We start from the raw sequence: 24,231 nt of genomic DNA, 5'->3' as shown, positions 1-24,231 counted from the left end.
AACTTTGATCCTTCACGGTCCAGAGGTGAGCTCTGCACCGTGTTGATGGCGAGAGTCCACACACAGCCTGGCTCATTTCTGATGATGGAATAAGACGTTTCCTAATGCGAGTTGGAGCTCCTGGGGCATTCATGCATCCGGTAGGCACACAAATAGAATATACCTGAAAAGAAAGAGAGGGCAGGTCTTTGTTATCCATGCAGTGGCTTATTTTAATTGTATTACGTTTTTATTGACAAAATACACTATGCTCAAATGTGTGGGAATTGTATCCCTTTATTTAATGAGCAGAAGCAGCAAAGTGTGGGGAAGTCTGTTTCAGGCCATGTTCAGGGACAATCTGAGAAAAGGGAATTCAAATGAGGTCTTTCTATTTTGTGTCTGGATCAGCGTTAATGTCAACATATATACGAAAGGTCCTGATACATTATCCGTGGGCTCTTTATTTGACATCTTTAGTGCATGCAAATGATATGAATAACATTTTGATATTAATTGTAAACCATAGTCTTAATGTTTTGTGCATAGTGGTTAGTTATTATATACCGTGATATATTGATATTAGGGCTGTCAAGTTAACGCATTAATAACGCGTTAACGCAAAAAAAATTAACGCCACTAATTATTTTAACGCGATTAACGCATGTGTATTTTTGTCCTCGGCCGCCCCGTAGTTTCAGAGCGCATCGAGTTTAAAATACCATCTACAAGCTGATGCTGACAGCCCCGCTCCTGCCGCCCGCTTGTGGCAGACCACACTTCCACGCTCACCGGCAGGCACCGACTGGCTGTTGGGAGGACCGGGAGGGTGTGTGTATGTGTGGCCCGAGCGAGCGAGAGAGAGACCTTACGTGCATTGTTGTTGTTAGCATCTGGTGCTAGCTAGCTGCGCTAACGGATATAAGGAGCTGTTTAAATGAAAACAGAGGAGCGACATTTCGCCACAACTGCGCCGAGCACTTGACTTTATGCAGGAAGCCAGACAGTGGTACATTGTACGAAAAGTCAGACATGATTGCAGCGTCCAGGCAGCTCCCGTTCGAGCATATGCCTTGAGTTGCACATAGCTCCAACGAACCACACCACACACACCACACACACACACACACACACACACACACACACACACACACACACACACACACACACACACACACACACACACACACACACACACACACACACACACACACACACACACACACACACACACACACACACACACACACACACACACACACACACACACACACACACACACCACACACACACACACACACACACACACACACACACACACACACACACACTATTGTATGAGAGAGGTTCCAGGTTGAATTGAGGCGAATATTTGTAATGTTCAGAGGTTGTTGTGTTTAATATTCATGAGGATATTTGTCATTGTTCAAATGATAATAAACATTTGCATAAAGCATATTTGTCCACTCATATGTTGATAAGAGTATTAAAAACTTGAAAAATATTCCTCTAAGGTACATTTAGAACAGATAAAAATGTGCGATTAATTTGCGATTAATCGCGATTAACTATTTTAATCGACTGACAGCCCTAATTGATATATATACTCTGATCATATTTTCAGTCTTAACCAAACAGATGAACATATAGTATTTTCCTCATGTGGATGCTGCTCATAATGATCTCTTCACATTGAGTAAATAGAAAAGCCTGCTCAACAGCAGTAGTGCATGCTGGGGGATTCAGAGAGCAGCATTCACTACAGCATGTAAATCACAGCTTCAGCTGCAGGTCCACGTTAGCTTCAGGTGTTTAGCTCAGAGACTCTTTGTGTAATGTTACAGAGTCTCTATAGGTGTTGTCTTTATTACAAACACTACATGAATAATGACGAGTATTATTCGCTGAAATGCAGGTAGTAGTTGACGCCAATATGTGGGAGTAAATAATCTGCTTTATTGAAGCTTTGACAAATTCCTACATGATATAATGTAAAAGGAATCAAACATCTATAAAGTATTTTGAGTGTGTTGCCTGCCTGGTCTGCTTCTCCAGGCAATGCTTCTGAACTCTGAGTGCAGCCATGCTTAGACAGCAACTTCCTCAAGTGTATAGCTTTAAAAGAAGTCACTTTATTAGTAAAGGATCACAGCTTAATGTTGTTCAATTGAAAGTGAACACACCATCAATGGAACCGTTGGAAATGAAGGAACTTGACGGAACTGCTTTGAAAACCGAATGCAGATTCTATCCAGATACAGGTTTTTTGGGCTGCATATTTACCTGAAAAAAAGGTGAGCACCACGGACACCCAGCCTATAATATATGACCAGGAGAACCTCCAGTTTCCGTAGCGCTTCCCGTAGTAGTTCATAGTCACACCAGTGTACACTGACATTGCTAGAAACACTAAAAGGCCTGTGCAGAGAAAAAGAGAAAAAGAGTTTCAGAGAGACTGAATAGAGAGGAAACCATACTGCTGCTAAGTTTCAGTTCAAAACATACATATTATGCTTATTATGCTTCAGTTAAAGTCAAAACAAATGACAGCTCAAAGCCAACAAACAAAGAACAAATCAATAGCGTTGAACTTACATGAGATGAAAAACAATATGCCTGCAGCAAAGGTCTTGTCAAACCTGTCGAAGGAGGAGTAGTGGATGAAGGCCATGATGCCAATGATGATGCCAATGAAACAGGCCAACAGAGAGAGGATCATGAGGGCACGGGTAGCGTCTAGGTGGGCTGTGGACAGGGTCAATAGAAGTCACTGGTGGGGTTAGTGCAAGTGATCTCAGCTGTGACCCCATCAAGCCAACATGATGAAGAGCAGCAAACACCCTCAAGAAATATAACAGACCACATTTCTAATTTCATCATCCATCAGTTGGAATTCCTAAATATGTCAACCAAAACACAAGAGATGAAACTCTAACACAAAAGTATAACTTATATCTAGAACCACATTTGATCAAATCAAAGTATCAGAGAAATGTTTTTCTTGTTAAACACAAGTAGTATCATCTGTATAATTCACCCTGTAATGGCAAATGTTAGCCGACCACCATGTCAAGTGAAAGTGAGCTTTCCCTCCGCCAGGCCATGGCGGCAGCTTTAGAGAGCGTGTGTGGAGCAGTCTTCTGCAGCAGTGGAGCAGGAACACTCACCGATGCTGTCGTTGTGGGGGAAACATTTCCCCGGCATGCAGTACCGCCACAGGCCCTGGTGCATGTAGTTGTTGGACTGCCGATACTGCATCCAGTAATCGGTTGCTGTGGAAACGATCAGGAGGATGTTCCCCACGCCTGCACAGAACAAACCTCCACCCATAAAGCTGTACATCCTGCACCTGCACCTGCAGACACACACACACACACACACACAACACACACACACACACACACACACACACACACACACACACACACACACACACACACACACACACACACCCATACACACACACACACACACACACACACACACACACACACACACACACACACACACACACACACACACACACACACACACACACACACACACACACACACACACACACACACACACACACACACACACACACTTCAGCGAGAGAGGGTCTAAGTGTCAGTAATTGTGTTGTAATGAACATATTATTTCCGATGGATTGAGCTGCGGGGTCGCCTGTGTGTACTTTGTTCTCTAGGACATCAGTCCCCGAAGATGAGCTTACACACACACACACACACACACACACACACACACACACACACACACACACACACACACACACACACACACACACACACACACACACACACACACACACACACACACACACACACACACACACACACACACACACACACACACACACACACACACACACACACACACACACACACACACACCACACACACACACACACACACACACACACAGATGCTTTGATACTTGATACATCTATTGCTCATTGTTCCATCTGAATGCAATATCCTGCAGCCATCCCCTCTACGCATGGAGAGTTGTGGATTTCTTTTAGGGGGAAAGGATGATAGATAGATATCTTGTTATGTCTGAAAACCTGAACGGGATGCTCGTTGAAGAGCTCTGTGTATTCATTGAAGAGCTCTGTATTTCTGCAGGATCACATTTCCCTCTCAGCTGCCTCAGTCTAAACCAGAGCACTTACTAAATCCATTTCATTCCCATATTGTAAAGCAAACGATATCTCAGGATGCCCATTTTTCTGGGCATATTTAACATTGCAATTATTTATTTTCGGCAATATGTTGTCAACCAGCTGGGTTTAATATTCTACAATGCCATGGAACCCCCCCCCCCCACCAACATCATAGTCTGTACTGAGAGAGAGGCGTTGGCTGCGTCTGCACTGACCTCGAGGCCCGATGTTTCCTTTTGATTGCATCACTCAACCTTTTTCACTAATTCTGCAACTCTTACTACATTGTGATGTGTAAACAACAAAAATACAACTAATGTTTGCAGTGTTCCATCTATAGTTTACATTATTGCTAGCCTCTAGACGAGACTGTGTTTTAATGGCGTTACTCTATTCACTGCACTGAAGTTACATGGACGCATAAGAGATACAAATCGGTACATTTTTACCTAAAAGGCGCAAGACACAACTGTCTATATTTTCTGATTCAGCAGTTCTTGGAACTGCAGCTGTGTCCCCAATACCACAAATAAATAAAAAACACATAAAAACACAAGTGAACACCAACAATTATTGGACACAATTCAGTATGACCTTACCTTAAGCAAAATCTTTTAAGAAGATGTTAAGGAAGACAGGGTTACCTGACAAAACACAATAAGATCCAAGACTGGCAGATTCCAGCGGGCTAGTAGCACAAGCGTTAGACGGGTGAAAAGAGAAACTGGGGATACAGCAAACACAGCGCTGAGACAAAAGGCCCGGGCCCAGTTCTGGCCAATCAGCACACACCAGTTTTGTGGTTTGGGAATCTGCTGAAAAAACAGAAATGTTCAAAGCTTGGCATGCTGAAGCAATACTGATGACTTCATGCTTTTATTGAAAGTGGAGGCTGAACTGGCTTTACTGGAGGGCAGCCAGGCATCACATGTTCGGCATTGAATACATTTAGATACAAGTTGTTGTTTTTAAAGTCTATTTGAGCACATTTAGGACTTAACAGTAAATATAAAATACTCACAGTTGAAAATGTAAGCCACTCAAACGCTGCTTGCCTAACTGTTTGTTTGGTTTAGGATTATTGTCCTGCTTGCTGCATTTGCCTTAATTAGGGCTTAATTCATGTGTAAAAAGAGCAACCGTTCATACACTCTTGTGACAATATAGAGTGAAAATGATTTTAAATAGTTTAACGGTAAACGTCATGATTGGCACCAATTGAAACCAAAATCATGTGGTTCCATTGAACACAAATATGATGACTATTGTGAAATGACTGCAGTTCAGCTCAGCGCTACTTTGTTATGTTAGTCTAAAAAGACCCACAAACCCTTTGCACACTGTCGGGCCGGCCTCGTTGGAAGCAAGAGACTAGCTCTGGTGCACATGAGGGAGTGGAGAAGCTGCCCAATACTTCCCTTGGAGCTGGAAACAGTTAATGTAGGACGTTTATTCATCAGGTTACCTCAAACATCATGTTTGTGAATAAATAGGCAACTGTTTTCCAACACAACCATCATACAAATAATTGTAGGTGATGTGTGTGTAAGGTCAACAGTCACTATTTGCATTGGGTATTCAAATAAGCCCTGTTTATTTCATATGCTGACAATACCACACATTTTCTTACTGATCAATAGGTTGATACATTCTAAAAACAATGCTCTAGATATGGATTTCTGCTTCCAATGCAAATGTGTTTTCTTCATGTTACATGAATGCTTATATGGTCGTTGAGTCTAACACTAGAACAGATCATCTTCGCCACCTTCTCACAGCTGATAATGCTCTCTATGTCTCCTAGTATAGATCATAAATGAAACGCATCTCTCATGTGTCCAACAAAGTTGAAACAAAAATTGGTATTTTATGGAAAGTAAGACACATATTGTGAAAATAAAGGTTTGCAATGAAATGATGCCATGATGAATCCTTCAATACGTAAGAAGCTTCACTGACTGCAGTGAGTCACCAATGGGGCACACTCAAACATTTCAAACTCTGGAATAATTAAACATATCGGACATGAATAACCCTATGATACTTTTTGTATTTCAAATTTCCTAACAATTCACCTCATTGTTCATTCCATTTAGTTGTCACTAGGTTTAAGATGCAATTTATTACAACAACTGTGTGGATCTTCAATAAATGCAGTTCTACAGAACTGACAGGGTTCTCATGGAACAGCTGTGCTGCTTCAGTCCCTCCTCCTTTCCGATAAAGAACAAGAAAGCACACCTGACAGTGTACAGTTCTGTGTACATGAGGCACAGTGTTTGGTCACCGGAAGTTGCATTCTTTGAGACATTTAGAGACACGTTTGATGTCTGTTTGTAAGTCAGTGGAAAGCATTTAGCTGTATTTCAGTAAAGCTTCATTTTACAACCCCTACGTTTTCTTTATCCACCTGTTAAGAATGTGGACATGTTGTTAAAGAGGACACTGACTTTTTCAATTATAACATGAAATAGAAATGTTCCTTCATGTGTAACAAAACCTTTTAAAGCTGAAATATGTATTTAAATGTATTCAATTCCATGTTAATACTGGTATCACCAAAGGTACATGGAGCCAGCAGGTGTTTGGAGAAGCAGCTCACACCAGTTCCTCCCATTCTGACCACCATCCTACACTGTGTGCGCACACACACACACACACACACACACACACACACGCACACGCACGCACACGCACGCACGCACGCACGCACGCACGCACGCACGCACGCACGCACGCACACACACACACACACACACACACACACACACACACACACACACACACACACACACACACACACACACACACACACACACACACACACACACACACACACACACACACACACACACACACACACACACACACACACACACACACACACACACACACACACACACACACACAGACCCAAAGATGAAAGGAGTAGAGTAGCTCCATTACCTGCATTACAACAAGTTGCTCAGACCAATTGACAACAACAAAATGCCCCAGAAAAAGCATTTTTTCTCCCCGAGATTTGAGTGCTGTACTTACATCTAACTTCATTTTTATAGACCACAGGCTATTTTCTTCCATCTGGAGAGTGGCAGCCAGGAGGGCATTTGATATCCTCCCATGCACCATCAAAGTGGACAATATGCCTCTGTGACAGAAGAGCAAATCCATGTTTTCTTGAATCCATCTCGCTTTTCAGAGATTAATTTTGTTATGAAAAGTCTACATTTATGTGGTATCATCAGTAGGTAAGGAGCTCATGCGGCACTTGGGAAGGTAATGTGACACGAGTAATTACAATGAGTGTGTGTCTGCGTGGCTGCATTGTTGTGTCCCTGAGCTTCCATCTGAGTCCAGCAGCCCATGGGCCTGCTGCGGCTCCATGGACCACTCACTCTTCCACCTCATAGCTTATAATGACTCGATGACAGGCTACACTGGCTGTGGACATTCTAATGACTTGTGGGCTGTGCTGGTTAGCATCTGAACAAATAATGATAATGTATGTCTCACCTAAGCTCTGGTAGAAATTAACTGGACTTTTGAGGTAGGCTACTTTATTTGGATATTTTCATTTAATTCCACTAATATTGTATTTGTATTCCACCACAAACAGCTAGGGTCTGATCTGACACATACGGAGCATTTATAAATGAGTTCTTTATGTTTTTATGTCAACCTACACCAAGCAAAGCTAGGGTGGGATTAATGTGAGGTCACCAAATATACATAGCCTTTTATGAATAATAATAATAATAATAATAATAATATACCATTCATTTGTTATATTTAACACATTGGAGTCATTTTGCATTAGAGTAGTTTACCTCTTGTGTTTTCAGCACAATTTTCTGATAATACTTAAACACAATACACTACAATAGAATATTTAATACAACTTCCACAAATTCATTGGAACAAGGACAAATGAAGGGAAATCTCACAGGAAAAAAGGGGGATGGGAATGAGGGTTTATGTGCGGAGCAATATATGCAAGATAAATATTGTGGCAGACTAAAGGAGACAAATGACAGCATGTTGTAGGTTTTATAGAAAAGGGTTATTCTACAAATCTAAATAACTGCCATTCCATTAGTTCAGTGGAAAGTGTGGTGTTTTACCAGGAAGTGGAGTTTCAGAATATAAAAAGATGTTCATGAAGAGTCTGCTTCCAACACTGGCTGGCCTCTTGTTTTATACAAATCACAGGATTTTGGGTTCTTAGTGATTTCTTTTCTACCAATTGCATACATTTAGAATTATGACATGTTAAAAAAAGAAACCTATGATTCATGGCAACACAGTACTGCGTTAATGACAACAGGTATCTTTTATTACATGTTTTTGTTTGAGTATAATATCTCAATGAGTACCTTAAAAAGGGCTATAAGTAAAAGGTATAATTATTATCACTACTGGTCAAATTCACAGCTGAGGAAATCCAAATGCCCGGACATTAATGGTCGCATGTGAAAACACATATCTTTCTATTTTTTCTTTTTTTTTCTTTGTCTATATCCTTCAGGATCCTCCATTTGCTTCAGTTATGTGCCATACTCCTTTTCTGTTCATGTAAGCACCCTGCCAAATATAACCCACTAACAGATGCTCTCCTGTCCATCAGAAGCTTCGATCCATCCGGGTGCTAATGGAACAAGTGGCTGAGCATCAGATGATCTTTCATTATGGACAAATGTCCGAATTATAACAACAACAAGGCTGTTCAACAGGAAAACTGCCTATAGACCACGTGAGAATGGAGGTGTGAAGGTGGTGGGAATACGCCTTAAGTGTGTATGTGTGTTTGTAGTATTTTCCAGCCGTGCTGTTCACAAGGTACAACGCCTTAAAAACCTATAATGGCCTCTGAAAGTTATCGACATTAGCAGGGAAAATGCTTCTCAAACTTTACGTTCCAGCCCTGCTTTGCCTAAATACTTAAATCAACTCCTCGGAATTGAATTTTCAAGCCTTCAAATGGCTAATTTGTGCAGCAAGTGCTTTCAGCGTTTTCTCAGCAAACGAATGGCAGCTCTAATCATAAGAGCATGTAGATGCTGCTGCCTCTCCACACCCCCCCCCCCCCCCCCATGAGACAGCTGCGTGAACGGAGAGAGAAACATTTCCACTTAACCACTTAAATGAATATATCAAGAAACTAATTTGCCATTTTAATTGCGTGATTTAGAAGACGCTACTTCACTTGCCCCTCTTCCATCTTGGTTGATTTCCAATGTGAGCGCACATTAGATTGATCTATGAAAGACTTCAGAAAATCACAACACTTAAGTCTTTTCATTTTCCCTCCCTAATTAAATAATTGAAATTCCTGTCAGTGTCTGCACTTAAGCCACACACAGGCATTCTGCGGGGCTGACTGAATCATGAAAGGCTTGTTTTTATCTTCCCTTGTTTGCAGCCTGGTCTTTCTTCACCCTCTACCTTTTCGTTTGTGTCTTCCAGGAGCCACGGATTCATTCCATCTGTCAAGCCCAGAAATAGATCAGTGCATCCATGTTGTTGAGATTTGCCCGTCCCATTAAGTGATTGCTTTCAGAAATGGCAGGGGACATTTCTTCTGATACGTTCCCTGAAACAGCGCTGGCAGACATTAAGGACACATTATTGAGTCCCATTTTCTCCCAGCCACAAGGATATCCATTAGAGTGGCACACAGCCCTACATTTTCCATTTTCTCCCTCACCAAACTTGACTTTACACATTATTTCTGCCTCTGTTTTGTAATTTGCAGGCACAAATTATATGAGGAAAAAGCCATCTCGTAGCATGTGGCTCCTCTTCCCAGGGCTATTTGCCAAGACTTGATTCTGAAGTGTCAAAATGGGCCCATCGTTACGGCTAATAATGACGGACAGCAGGCTGCTTTAAAGTCCATAAGAGTCTCACTGGAAACTCTCTGTGTCAGACCTGCAAACAGTCCTATGCAGTGTTACTTTCTTATCTTATTTCTTATCTTTGATATTTGTGTAAATGTAAGTATTTCTGAAGAAGAAGGTCATATCTGTCTTACGCTTTATAAGTTGTGAGTGAGTATTATTATGTAATCCAATGACATTAGAACAAAGCCACACTGAAACAGTTTTTGCAGTAATTGAGGCAACACTAAGAGTTGGGCATTTCATTTTTAGACTTTTGTTTCTAAGCCAGCCTACCATTAGCATCAACAGCACCTATGTTTGATTGGAATAAGGGTTTCTGCATCTTCTAATGTTGCTTATCTTTCTCTGCAGCCATTCCCAATCCTCTTTTGGTTCCTTGCAGCAGGTTATATTCTACTGAAGATAGACATGTCCCAGTGTTTCTACCTTGCACAGGTTTGTCTTACGTTAGCATGCCTCCTCCTTTACCCTGACTCCATCAGCTTGAGAGCATTTCACCAGTCGTATTTTGACATATTTGAAATGTCATTATCTGACTGTGTATGTACGCATCAGCAACATGATGTTCACTTGATCGTGACCTCATTGCGTTTCAGAGACAACTCCAGGTCTTTGCGTTATGATAAGCACAACAGCTTGTAAAAAAATACATTCACGACCAGATCCACCAACAACAGGTTAAGGCTTTCACAAAGTTGTGTGTAGCGTCAGAAGGCAGCTCAAAGGCCACAGCAGCCCCCCGCTGAGCTGACATTCTCATCGTGCCTTGCCCATTAATTCTGTCATTGTTGCTGCCCTGGCCTCCTGGAGTCCTATCAAAGACCCAATAACCACTGCTTAACCAAAGTCCATTGCCAATTCCCCCCACCCTCTCTCCCCTCTCTGTCCCTCGCTCTCGGCTATAAATCATCCGACAGCATGCGGGTGTTCGGAGCAACTGCCTTTCATTTCGACATGGCCGGGTTGAAAAGGCCATTATTACCCTGTAATTGTGGGAGTCAAACCCAATTAAGCAAATCTGTATGGGGGCAGATGCCGCTTCCCCCCCCACACACACACTTCGTTTACCCTTTTCGCTCGCTTGCGCTCACTTCACTTAGGCCGACTTGATCTCTGATACGGGCTGAACAAGCAGCGGCTCGGACCCCCGGCTGGGAGGGACATGTTGCTAATTGAGTTCTTGCTGGTCATTTGCTCCTTCCAAGCGAGCAAGAAGAAAAACTGAAAACTGCCGCCTCATCTGCTGAGGCCATGGGAAGAGAAGTGAAATGCCACTCCTGTCGGCAGCAAGCGGAGGAAAAAGAGGCGAGCGAAAGCCATTTAATCCGCAGGGAAGAAAAGAGGGGCTTAGGCCTGTGCGCTGCTGCAGCGGGGAACCAGCCGCAGAGAGGGGCTCCCATTCAGGCAGCATGCCCCCCCCCCCGAGTCAACACTTCCTGTCCCTGGAAGGCTCGGCTCTGAAATTAGGGGAGTAGAGCTAAGGCAATGTTCACGCTCACATGGATCTCAAAGTGCTTCTGATTCTCTACCTTCAGCCTTTCTGACCCAGGCAGGTGTTTCTGACAAATGGACATGTAGCATTTCAAAAGATTTGACAAATATATATATGTATACAAATATTCAGAAATTGAGGGCACTCACTTATTTGACATGTTAAGTTGAAGTGACTGCTGTTTGCTCAGACCTCCAGATGGATGAAGAATATGGATCAATTGATGGCTGGCTGGGTAATTTCGTGTTATAGTCACGACATTTAATCTATTGATTCGTGTTCACCAACACGATTTCCCCCTTTTTTTCGTGTTGCACAGAACGAGTTTAAAAGCAATGTATTTCTATTGGTAATGTGTTTCGTGCCTGTAGCACGTCTTTTTGTCTGGTCGGGTCTTGGAAGACTGGAAGCTGTGGGGTTCATAAAAACATGTTCTTACTCAATATCAAGCCACGATTATTGTTTTTATTTTAAATCGTATAATGTCGGACTTTTTTTGTCGTCTGTGAGGAAAAGAAATGGGGCTCAGAGCCTCAGAATACTGAAATCTGTATTTTTTTTTTTTTTTCCCTTCTAATTTGTTATTATTTTCTAAATAACACACTGTTATTTACTCACCAATAACACACAATTATCCTTTTATTTATTTGTTTAATTCTATAATATCAGGCTTTTTCGGAGCGTATCAGTATCAGGACACCGAAAACGGAATTTCAAAAATAAAGTCATTAATAATGTCATGTATGAAATTATTTTGTCTATTAACTAGAGCGCCGGGTCATGTTGTGACCGTCATTTCTATGTTGCTGTGGGGTTTTCCATCGGTTTGGGGTTTAAAATATCAAAACAGTAATAAGTAATAAGCCAATAAGTAATAAGCCTTATCAGCCATAACTATCAACAGAATTGCGTTGCCAGGCAACAGCTTGGGGTCATGTTCATTTACAAACTCTTCAACTAGAACCCTAGTTATATTTTAAAACATTTTTGAAGGCCTCACGAAATACTTTAATGTACATTTAAATTAAAATGTGAAGGAATGTGTGTGTGTAACAAAATACATCCGTCATTAACAAAACCGGCACATTTCGAGCGTCATTGCGATACACACCCAAGCTGTTGCCTGGCAACACAATTCTGTTGATAGTTATGGCTGATAAGGCTTATTACTTATTGGCTTATTACTTATTACTGTTTTCATATTTTAAACCCCAAACCGATGGAAAACCCCACAGCAACATAGAAATGACGGTCACAACATGACCCGGCACTCTAGTTAATAGACAAAATAATTTCATACATAATAGCCTATTATTAATGACTTTATTTTGAAATGTAGTTCCTGACGGACGGCAAAAAAGATTATTGTATTAAACAAATAAATAAAAACAAAGATAATTGTGTGTTATTGTTGAGTAATTAACAGTGTAACATTTAAAAAAAATACAGATTTCCGTATCCTGAGGCTCTGAGCCATTTATTTTCCTCACAGACGACAAAAAAAGTCCGACATTATACGATTTAAAATAAAAACAGTAATCGTGGCTTGATATTGAGTAAGAACATGTTTTTATGAACCACACAGCTTCCGGTCTTCCAAGACCCGACCGGAGAAAAAGACGCAGGCACGAAACACACTACCAATAGAAATACATTGCTTTTAAAATCGTTCTGTGTGACACGAAAAAAAGGGGAAAATCGTGTTGGTGAACACGAATCAATAGATTAAATGTCGTGACTATAACACGAAATGCCGTGAGACTGGGTTGTGTATTTCAAAGATGATAAGCCTTGCCATTTAATCAGCAATTAATCTTTTTTAACACCATTATTTACAAATACGAGTGAGATTTAAGGTGAGTTTTGATTTGAAAGACATGTCTCATAAACACACACACCTCTGTGAGGAGCGAAACAGAGAGCCTTTCACTCATGCTAAGAGGAGCTAGCTGCTAGCACTGAGCTGTTCACTGCCGTCAGTGATCCTCCAGCTCACAGGCTAGCTAACAAGCCCAGGAAGGCAGCATATGCAGCCTTGTTAAACTGAATTCAAAACAAGAGTTGTCAGTTTTGGTCTGCGTCTTAAAAGACAATTTTCTTTTGCCTGTGTTCATATTTGAAGATTCACAATTCCAGTTTCTTAAAAATATAAATTCTTGTATAAAAACATTAGACACACACTATTACCTTAGTGTAGCCTACCTCTTCTACATAAAACAAGAACGTGCTACATTTGATATTGTAGTTTGAACGGAGCGTGCTGGTAATCAATCAGTGAATCATTTCAGTCCACACAACAGGTATTGAAGGATTACACACTGGGAATCCCCTGGTTGTAAAAACAATGATTGAAAGTAATGAGCATGTAGCAGTAGCTGCAGGACCATCAGCGAGCTATCACTTGAATAAGAGCACTCATCCAGTTGATTTAAATGTGTGTGATCTCACGCCTCCTTCACTCCCACCTTTGTTGCTTTGAGAAAGGACAGGTCATAACGGGTCAGTGGACACGCACACGCATACAACACACACACACACACACACACACACACACACACACACACACACACACACACACACACACACACACACACACACACACACACACACACAACCACACACACACACACACACACACACACACACACACACACACACACACACACACACAGGATGCATATGTGTGTGATTTGCTCACTGCAAGGAGGAGGGGGTGGCTTTTTTTGAGTTCCCCCCGTTGAGCATACACCAATGTCCCCTTCTTCTGGGCCAGTACACAAAGCTCAGGTCGGACCCCCTCTTCACACACACACACCACACACACACACACACACACACCACACACACCACACACACACACACACACACACACACACACACACACACACACACACACCCACACACACACACACACACACACACACACACACACACACACACACACTAAACCTGGGAGTGGTTCTCCTCCCTGACTCTCACATGCTTTAACCCCCTTTAACCCTCCGAGTCTTACTACTTGTTCTCCATCCTTCCTGGGTATTAAGCAAATTATCAAACAATGAGACACACGTGTGTGTCCGCATGATCCGTGTGTGTGTGTGTGTGTGTGTGTGTGTGTGTGTTACTGTGTTCATTGCACTGGGGTGAATTGCTGTCACAGTGACCGTTTTCTTTTCCCAGCTGAACTGATTCAGAGTATATTAATAATAACATTAATGATAATAATAATAACAGGAGAAACGTGTAGAGCAGTATCACTTTACAACATTCACCTGCCCCTTACATTTGCATTATTATACATAATGTTTTACAATTAAGTTATAAGAAATAGTTTTATATTTATAACAACTTGTTTGTGTCTTATTTTATCTCATCTTAGCTTTGCTTTAAAATTCCAGACAATATTAATGAAACAACTAAATGATGTTACATTAGTAGACGTGTACATGCAGCAAATGTCTTACAACATCCACTCCAGTATTTAAATGCAACATTTGACATTCAGTGTAAACACAATACCATATCTAGCAGAAATGTGTGTTATGAAAGGCCTCATCATGTGGACACAGACTCAATGTGGACTACCTCAGATCATGTTTAAGCTGCAGGGCTTCTTGGGCAGCCGGACCTCTCCTCTTCACACATACGAATCACTGGTAATTGTCGGCCTGGTTTCCATGTGTAAATAGCCAATGAATACACCCTCAGATGTCCTGGTTCCTCCTGAGGCTGCCAACTCTGTCAATCAGAGCATGATGGCAACTAGGGAACACATGCAGCACTTGGAAGGACAATTGAGGAGGCCAACAGTCAGTAATTAAGCAGTTCATAAGGCAATCTCATTAATGATCCCCTTCACTGGTTGCTACATTCTGTGGACGTCCTGATTACATGCTTATTGACTCTGAATCCTATGACGAGATGTTCCTTGCTCCACTTCCTAATGGAGTCTAAAAGAGGAGTCATTTACAAATGACTTTATTAAGCAGAGTGCCCACACGGACCTTTAAAATGTTACTTGAAAATGCAATTTCATCTGTCGTTTGCAGGAGGCTTTCATGCACTTAAGCAGAGGTCATACAAACAGAAATGTAATTAGCGGTCTCCCTTTTACAGGCTCTGCTGATTTGAAAAGCGTTACACACCTTTTCTCCTTCATTCAGCATTAATCTTTCATTTTCAGGGGGAAATTGGCAGGCTTATGAAAGACAAAATGTCATTCTGCCCGCTGCGTGTGGCTCTTTCTTGGAGCGGGTTTATTAGACATACATGGGGAGGGTGTAGACGCTTTGTGTTAACCTAGGAGAGGGTAGACTCTGAGACTCAGCCAGAGGAAGGGAGGGGATAAAGCAACACTTTTAAAGTCACAAGAACCTTGATTGATATATAATCTCTTGCCATACAAGTTAATCTGGGCTTAAAAGTATAGGCAGAGATAAAGGAACACATACAATTACAATTAATGAAAAGCATAGTCGTGCAATTTTGTTTTACTTTCCCTTTGAAAATGTAATACATACAGTATAGATATCCATATATACAGTATATTTACAGGACAATGTTGTGAGGTCAGAACAATCAAGTACAACAACATCTTTGAAAAACCCACCGCACAGCAAACCCTATTAGCAGATTTCTAGTGCTATGGAAAAACCTCTTAAATGCGAGCAAATGCTAAAATGTGCCAAACCTCCTCAAAGCCCATCCCAGCTCACGTAGAGCCTCTCAGCGTGACTCTAAATGCAGATAACGAAGAAATGGAAAATGGAGGCCAAATTGACCCTTTCACAGCATGTTATGTCAGTTTGTATGGGTACCTGGAGTGGCTCTCCCCCTCCCATCAATAAAATAATTTAAGAACACATTATACTCCTTTAAAAGGGCCCATTTGTCAGACCAGGTGACTCTTGAAAGAGCCTGCGGATTAGAGACGCCCTGCATCAGGTACTTTTAATTCAGCCACAATCGATATGACTTAGGCTGCCGTTGTGTTGAGAGTGAATATTAAAAAAGGGTATTTCAGTTCAAATGTCTCTTGTGCATGAAGTCAATAAAAATGGATGGGGGGTAGACAGAGGTGGAGACCCCATACACTCTATGCTGTAGTTGTACATGTAGGCTGGTTTGCAGAATCTGCATGGGTTTTCTTATTGAGAAAATACTCATAATAATCATAATAATGTATTATGAATAATGTCAGGCATGGAACACAATCAGAAAAACATGTTCCATGATATGCTGTCAACGGGCTGTGACCCCCCCGGACCCCCACAACCTTTTCTAACACTACTTTTCTCTCTTTGTTTCCAGAACACCACTGTTTTTTTGTTGGTGTTTTTTTTGCACACAAAAGCAGATTCAGCATGAATCATTTAAATGTGCATCCTGTCAACACGATTGCCTCACTGATTTACATTATAAATATAAATATTATTATAAGACAGTATTTTAAATATCAAGTATTTCAAATGTCCAACAATGTATTCACAGGTAGTTCCAATTCAATAATGACTTGCTAAATGTAAATCATATCTACAATAGTACCTACCTACATTTGGACAAACTCAGATTTGGTTCATTCTTCCAAGATAGGGTTCTTAATATCTTGACATCTTTATGAACCTGTCCAAGTGATGTGATGGGGGGGGGGGGGAGACAGTAAACAAAGTTAGGCTTGAAACAAAAATCGAAATTAAAAAAATTGCATAAAAATGAAGTTTGAAACCAGGTATTATCGTCAAAAAATAAGTATACAGCTGTGGGATTCTCCCGTTGACATTGTATTCATATTTCAACATATCCTTGCGAATACATGGTAATTATAATCCAATGTACATGTTGTAGTATTTGGTCTGGAACAGAACAGCAGCTTTTTGTTGTCTGTTTTTAAGGCAGCACACCCACCCTGCCTCCCTGTTTTCTCCGTCTGTTTGTCAGGGAAGGCTTGCGGCTCCGAGTGAGCCAGTGATTTGGCATGTTAGTGAGTGTGTTGGGGCTAATCAGACAGAGGGGCCACTGTAATGGACAGAATCTGGGCAGAATCACAGCTAGACCTGCCGCGGCATGGAGCGGGTAATACAACTAATTTCTCCACTGTCTCAGCAGCCGCACAGATGGAAATGGGGTCAACAAAGGTGCAGGCAGCATCAAATGAACAGCTGTTGCCTTTCTCAGTGTAGAGCTGCCAAATAGGAGAATCTTAGCAAAGCCCAGCCCGCACCCCCCACCTGCTTTTTGTGTAAATGCAGAAGAATGTATGTACAAATTAAGGGCAGGACCTGTGCATATTACTTCACTCTTCATCTCTGCAGCCTGCCTATCTGTGATGGTATACTATGGGAACACTCAGTACAGCTGTGTGATGAAATGTGCACAGGGTTACTCGTAGATTCCTTCATTGGCTCAGGTTTTTGCGTTTGTTATGATGGAGAAACAATTGGCTATTATGAAGAAGCCTCTCGTAGGGAAATAAGGTGCTGGTATGTACATTGGAATGGAGGTATGAAGTGTGAGTCTTTGTGATAACAGTATGTATGTATGTATGCAGATGTTAAGGTAGATGTCTAAGAGTTGGTTGTCCCATTTCCCTGTGATTGGGCTTGGCCTATTCTAATCACAAAGACCATATGTACGGAACTTCATTTCATCAGGATGCTGGCAGCTGTGTGAAGTATGTTTGAACCGTGTCAAGATGTGGACATCACTCCTCAGTAAACTCTGCATGTGTACATACTATCAAGCTTAGATTACTCCATATAATAACCATACTTTTCTAGTGTTGTAGACTTATGTAATCATTGAATTGCCTTTGTTGTTTTATTGGATTGTATTCTCAGTTAGCTTTGAGTTGGTGTATCAAACCATCAGGCCATTCTTTATTTATTTGAAATATTCATCAAGTGTAAATGATGGGATGTTGACTTTTTATATTACATTAAATAAACCCAGCAATATGATGTTAAATGTGATAATGTATAGTAGCAGTAGTAGTAGCAGTAGTAGCAGTAGTAGTAGTAGTAGTAGTAGTAGTAGTAGTAGTAGTAATAGTAGTAGCAGTAGTAGTAATAGTAGTAGTAGTAGTAGTAGTAGTAGTAGCAGTAGCAGTAGTAGTAGTAATAGTAGTAGCAGTAGTAGTAGTAGTAGTAGTAGTAGAAGTAGAAGTAGAAGTAGAAGTAGAAGTAGAAGTAGTGAGTAGTCTTATCACAATGGACACTTTGGGGGCAAGGGACCATTTTTGGGGATTCTGGTGTAGACAGAAGATAACTTGAAGGGAGTTGGGAGACGTTGTTTACATGGACACTTTGTCAGATGACAGCTGATGTTCTAAGATTTTGGCCAATGTGTTCCTCCTCTTTTGCACTCAGTGTTAACAAACCAGATTTAGCTCAAACTCAATGATCAATCCCACTCAGACTTCAAACTGAAACCAGAAAGCCCCTGATACCACAAGCTGTTGTCTACAGATTATGCATTCATATGCAGATATCTGTTCAAGTGAATACATTACATTACATTGCATTTGGCTGACGCTTTATCCAAAGCGACTTACAATAAGTACATTCGACCAGGAAGACACAACCTTGAAGAAAACAGAATCATATAAGTACATCAGGTTTCATAGAGCCAAACATTTCAAGTGCTACTCAACTGGCTTTAGGTAAGCCAGTCCTTTATTAGTATAAAAGTGCTTCGTTAATAGTTCTAACGCTCGAAGTGGAGTCGAAAGAGATGAGTTTTCAGTTTGCGCCGGAAGATGTGCAAGCTATCTGCCGTCCTGATGTCAATGGGGAGCTCATTCCACCATCTTGGAGCCAGGACAGCAAACCCACGTGTTTTCGCCGATGGGAACTTGGGTCCCCCTCGCAGCGAGGGCGCAACGAGTCGTTTGGCTGATGCAGAGCGTAGTGCACGCGCTGGGGTGTACGGTTTAACCATGTCCTGGATGTAGGAAGGGCCAGATCCACTCGCAGCATGGTAAGCAAGTACCAGTGTCTTGAAGTGGATTCTAGCAGTTACCGGAAGCCAGTGAAGGGAGCGGAGGAGCGGAGTGGTGTGGGAGAATTTAGGAAGGTTGAAAACCAGACGAGCCGCTGCATTCTGGATGAGCTGCAGAGGTCGGATGGCACATGCAGGTAGACCAGCCAGGAAGGAGTTGCAGTAGTCTAGGCGTGAGATGACGAGAGCCTGGACCAGAACCTGAGTCGCTTTCTGAGTCAGTATATAAGCAATATTTCCGAGATAATGCATGGTAGTAGTATGAAGTAGTAGTGGACTGAAACTGACATGAAACTGTATTGTTGTCTATGTTGTTATATTTTTGTATTTAATTATCCTGTAATTTTCTGATATGTTCAGGTGCAATGTCAATTTTAATATGAAGTAGATGAAGTTACATTTACAAGGAGTAAAGCTCAAACAGGCACAGAGGGCAGCTCAGGGGTCTTTTAGGTGAAACGCAAAAGATGTAAAGGAATCACTCGTATGTGCACAGATGTGCTTCTGTATGTTACAGAATGAACGACAGAAGTATACGGTTTCTAATTTAAACGTATGCACACCTGGGAGTCTCGTTTATGTCCAAGTGTGCACCAAATAGGTGAAGTAGAAATGATCACTAAAGTACAAGCTATGTCAAATATTCACTCAAGACTAGGACCTGTGTATCATGAAACTATGTGTACTCATGTCCCCTGGTAGTGATAATAATAATAATGCATTTTATTTATATAGCGCTTTTCACAACTCAAAGACGCTTGGGTGATGACCCTACTAGCAGTAGGACACGGAGCAGACAGATGGCAGCTGCATCAGCAGTTAGGACCAAAACACCTTTGAGGGTGGCTGGGAGATAAGAAGTCTTGGAGATGTATGAATCACTTCAAATTATTTCCTCCCCACAAAACAAAACACAGCCACCGAATATATACTCAGTTAGTCTTGGTGAGATAAAAGAGATCTCCTTCCATACTGTATATCACTGGGCGGGGATTTGGACAGTTCTGAATAAGGAGGAACCAAAGGGACAACAAGGCTCTGTTACTTATCAGAACCGGTACCAGTGGATAACACTGTGGCTGAGTGTAGAGCTGATATAAGGTGCAGTCTGTAAGGCAAGAATCAGTATTTTTTTCTTTTCAAGATTTAAGAATGTTGTAACCTGTTTATAAAAATGATGTTCCTGTAAGAGCTAGACTTGATTTCATTGCATTTAAAGGTCCCATGTCATGCTTTTCTGGTTATTACCCATCCCCTTGTGTGTTATGAAGGTTTTTCTGCATGTAAGTGGTCTGCAGAGTCACAAACCCTCAAAGTGCACCCTGTAGCGAGTAAAACTCTAACACAGAGAAGACCTGTCTATGCTGCTCCAAAACGCCTCATTGGAGATTTCTCATTTTCCATTGTTTGCTTCCTGGGTCCTGTGACGTGTGAACACCAATGTAAACGGTCTGCAAATGACGGCAGCAAAAAATTACCGGATTGGCCCAAATGGACCAATCTGCGGAGCACCTCACACACCAAGATCCCTTGGCTAACTAACAGGGAGTCCCATTGACTTGCATAGTTGCAAGTACAACCCTGGTTGGTAATAGATGAGTTGGGATCTCGGAGAAATGCTCTCCGCAGACCCATTCTCACAGCGTGATAAACCTTTTTCTTTCTCAATGTGATTTTGGAAAATTGCACAATTTAAATCTATTCTAGTATACCTCAACAATGGAATTATGATCAGTAGAAATGGCCATGATATGGGACCTTTAATGTTTCATATAAAATGTCATAAATATGTGACAAGCCGTGCACTGCTGATAACAAGCTTTTATGACATTGTAAAAGTATCACAATCTTAGTTTTATGTCACGGTTTTAGTTTGGTCTGTCTTGTCATGGTTTTATTTTGCAATTATGTTTTCCCTGTGTCTTGTCTTCCTCCCTGTCGTTAGTTTCCCTGGTGTGTCTGATTGTCTGATTGTGTTCACCTGTGGCCCTTGTGTTTCTCCTTCCCTGCCCGGCTGTTTCTCATCTCGTGATTACCCCTCCCTGTTTTAGTCTTGTCTCTTCCTGTGTTCGGTGTTGGTTCATTATTTGTCGTTCATGTCTTCATGTTGGTCACAGTCGCCTTTTGTTTGGATGCTACCTCGTGCTACAGTACCTGTTCATAGATTCTTGTTTTTTCAGCTTTTGTAAATAAAGCTCGCCTTTTGTTTCATTTTGCTTCCCTCCTCAATTTGCATTTGGGTCCTATTTTTCCTCAACCCTGACAGAATGAACCAACCTCATATGCACCCAGCAGATGATCCATTTGAAGTGGAGTTGTATTCATTTACCTACTTGCTGGCTTGCAGCTATGGTAAATGGAGGGGAGCAACCAGTGCGGAGCAAAAGAGAGCTGCCCAGAAACCTGCAGGTCCGCTGCAACTCTGACTACTTTTAAATCCAGGCTGAAGACTTTTCTTTTTGTCGCTGCTTTTAATTGAACTATTCATATCTTAGACTGCACTGTAACTTTTATCCATGTACTTTTTCTTTTAATGTTTAATTGAACTATTCATATCTTAGACTGCACTGTAACTTTTATCCATGTATTTTTTCTTTTAATGTTTATTTTATTAGCTTTTCTTTTTAATGACTGATTTTAAATGCCTTTTTCTTAATGTCTTTCATTTTTTGTAAAGCACTTTGAATTGCCTTGTGTTGAAAAGTGCTATATAAATAAACTTGCCTTGCCTTGCCCTGGCAGAGGCGTACCAGAGGGCAACAGAGAAACCAGGGTTAGTGAAGTTCTTACCTGGCTGGATTATGAACTTCCTCCAGACATGCGTTTCCCAGCCTGCTAACCCCAGGCATGCTAGCCCCCTGCCTTCCACAGTTCCCAACATAGCTTCTTTCGAAACGCCTTTGATGGATCTCGTCTGGCTTTTGGAGGTCCACGGAGCCTCCAAAAGGCTCCCAAGAGAAGGAGACCCAGGTCCAGGCTACCAGCCCGAGCCCCTGCAGCCATGTTTCCGGCTCCAGCACCGGCCCCTGCAGCCATGTTTCCGGCTCCAGAACCTGCAGCCATGTTTCCGGCACCAGCACCGGCCCCAGCAGCCATGGTTCCCTGCTCCAGTGCCGGCCCACACAGCCATGGTACCGTGCTCCAGTACCATCCCACACATCCATGGTTCCGTGTTCCGGTTCCGTGCCCAGCAGCCATGGTACCTGCTCCAGTACCGGCCCACACAGCCATGGTTCCGGATCCAGAACCGGCCCACAGAGCCATGGCCCCAGCAGCCATGGTTCCAGCCCCAGTTTTGGCCCCAGCAGCCATGGTTCCGGCTCCAGAACCGGCCCACAAGGCCATGGATCCGTGTTCCTGTCCGGCCGACACCGGGTCCTGCCCGGCCTCCGGAGATGTCCCGTCACCGCCTTCTTGCCTGTCCTTGTGCCCGGCCCCCGGAGTTCCCCAGCCGCGGCCTTTGTCCTTGTGCCCGGCCCCCTGAGTTCCCCAGCCGCGGTCTTCGCCCTCGAGCTCAGCCCCCTGAGAGCCGCAGTCTTCGCCCTCGAGCCCGGCCCCCTGACTTTCCCGGCCGCGGTCTTCGCTCTCGAGCCCGGCCCCCTGACTTTCCCGGCCGCGGTCTTCGCTCTCGAGCCCGGCCCCCTGAGAGCCGCGGTCTTCGCCCTCGAGCCCGGCCCCCTGAGTGCCGCGGTCTTCGCCCTCGAGCCCGCCCCCCTGACTTTCCCGGCCGCGGCCCTCGCCCTCGGGCCCGACCCCCTGACTCTTCCAGCCGCTGCCTTTGCCCTCATGCTCGGCCCCCTGAGTTCGCCCGCTGTGGCCTTCGCCCCTTTATGAACTCTGCCTTGCCCCCGGGCCGTTCGCCTGAGACCCCCACCACGAACTCTGCCTTGCCCCTGGGCCATCCGCCCGAGACCCCCCACAATGAACTCTGCCTTGCCCCCAGGCCGTCCGCCCGAGACCCCTTCCTGGTCCTCAGCCCAAACCCGTCCTCCAGACCCCCTCCACCCACCCTTTTGATCCTATATACCTTGCTTATCTTTCTTACAGTGCAGACGCTTTTCCGCTTGCTCTTGCCTCTGCTTACTTTTTATGCTGATTTTCCTATTCTTATTCTCTGAAAACGTCGAGCAGCGGCTCCTGGACATTAACTTATCACTGGGACAGTTAATTTTCGTAAATAGACGGAGGGTTTCAGCCATATTTCAACATTTTTACGACGACCTCAGTCTTACAGTAGCGTGGCCTAGCAACAGCTAAAGCCTGGTAGGCTACTGCATGCTATTTAGCTTAAGCTAGTTGGTAGCAAAATGCCTCCGTTCTCTACAGATGACATCCACAAACTTATACAGAAGATGGCTGTGATGGAAATGAAAATGCAACTGTTGGAAGTTAACGTGGAAGTGAATGGACTATGTCATGGGAATGACACCACTTTACCAGTGTTGCAAAATAATGGAAAAGGGTATGCTAACGCTAGTTAGTAGCTACAAGGATTCCAAGCAACAGGAGGGCTGTGTACCGGGTAATAAATCTACAAGTGGTAGTCCTCCCTGGAACTCTCTGGGTGCAAAGCCTAAGAGTAAATCATTTCCATGGGATTTGGGAGGACGGATAACAGGCACCAGCGCTCTGAAATCTGTGATGCGACCGGCTGGCCTGCATTGTTATCACCCAGGAAGAGCGCCTCTTCAACCCCTATT

General features: G+C 42.8%; 1 protein-coding gene across 2 annotated transcripts; it reads right to left on the bottom strand.

Moving 5' to 3' along the window:
• Nucleotides 1-4,849, bottom strand: lim2.1 (lens intrinsic membrane protein 2.1). Of its 2 annotated transcripts, none has more exons than XM_034232947.1 (5): nucleotides 4,744-4,849; nucleotides 3,147-3,284; nucleotides 2,575-2,724; nucleotides 2,263-2,397; nucleotides 1-163 (listed from the first exon to the last, which is right to left on the bottom strand). In XM_034232947.1, the coding sequence occupies exons 2-5, from the start codon at nucleotides 3,235-3,237 to the stop codon at nucleotides 102-104; spliced, it is 438 nt and encodes a 145-aa protein (XP_034088838.1). In that variant the 5' UTR covers nucleotides 3,238-3,284; nucleotides 4,744-4,849; the 3' UTR covers nucleotides 1-101. The 2 variants fall into 2 exon arrangements, with proteins under 2 accessions (XP_034088838.1, XP_034088837.1); XM_034232946.1 differs by having other exon boundaries at nucleotides 3,147-3,334; nucleotides 4,789-4,846.
• Between the last annotated feature and the right edge of the window lie 19,382 nt (nucleotides 4,850-24,231).

Source organism: Gymnodraco acuticeps, unplaced genomic scaffold, assembly GCF_902827175.1.
Source record: "Gymnodraco acuticeps unplaced genomic scaffold, fGymAcu1.1, whole genome shotgun sequence".
NCBI lineage: Eukaryota > Metazoa > Chordata > Actinopteri > Perciformes > Bathydraconidae > Gymnodraco > Gymnodraco acuticeps.
Note: the sequence above shows the minus strand (reverse complement) of the source record. Positions and strands in the feature narration are given on the sequence as shown.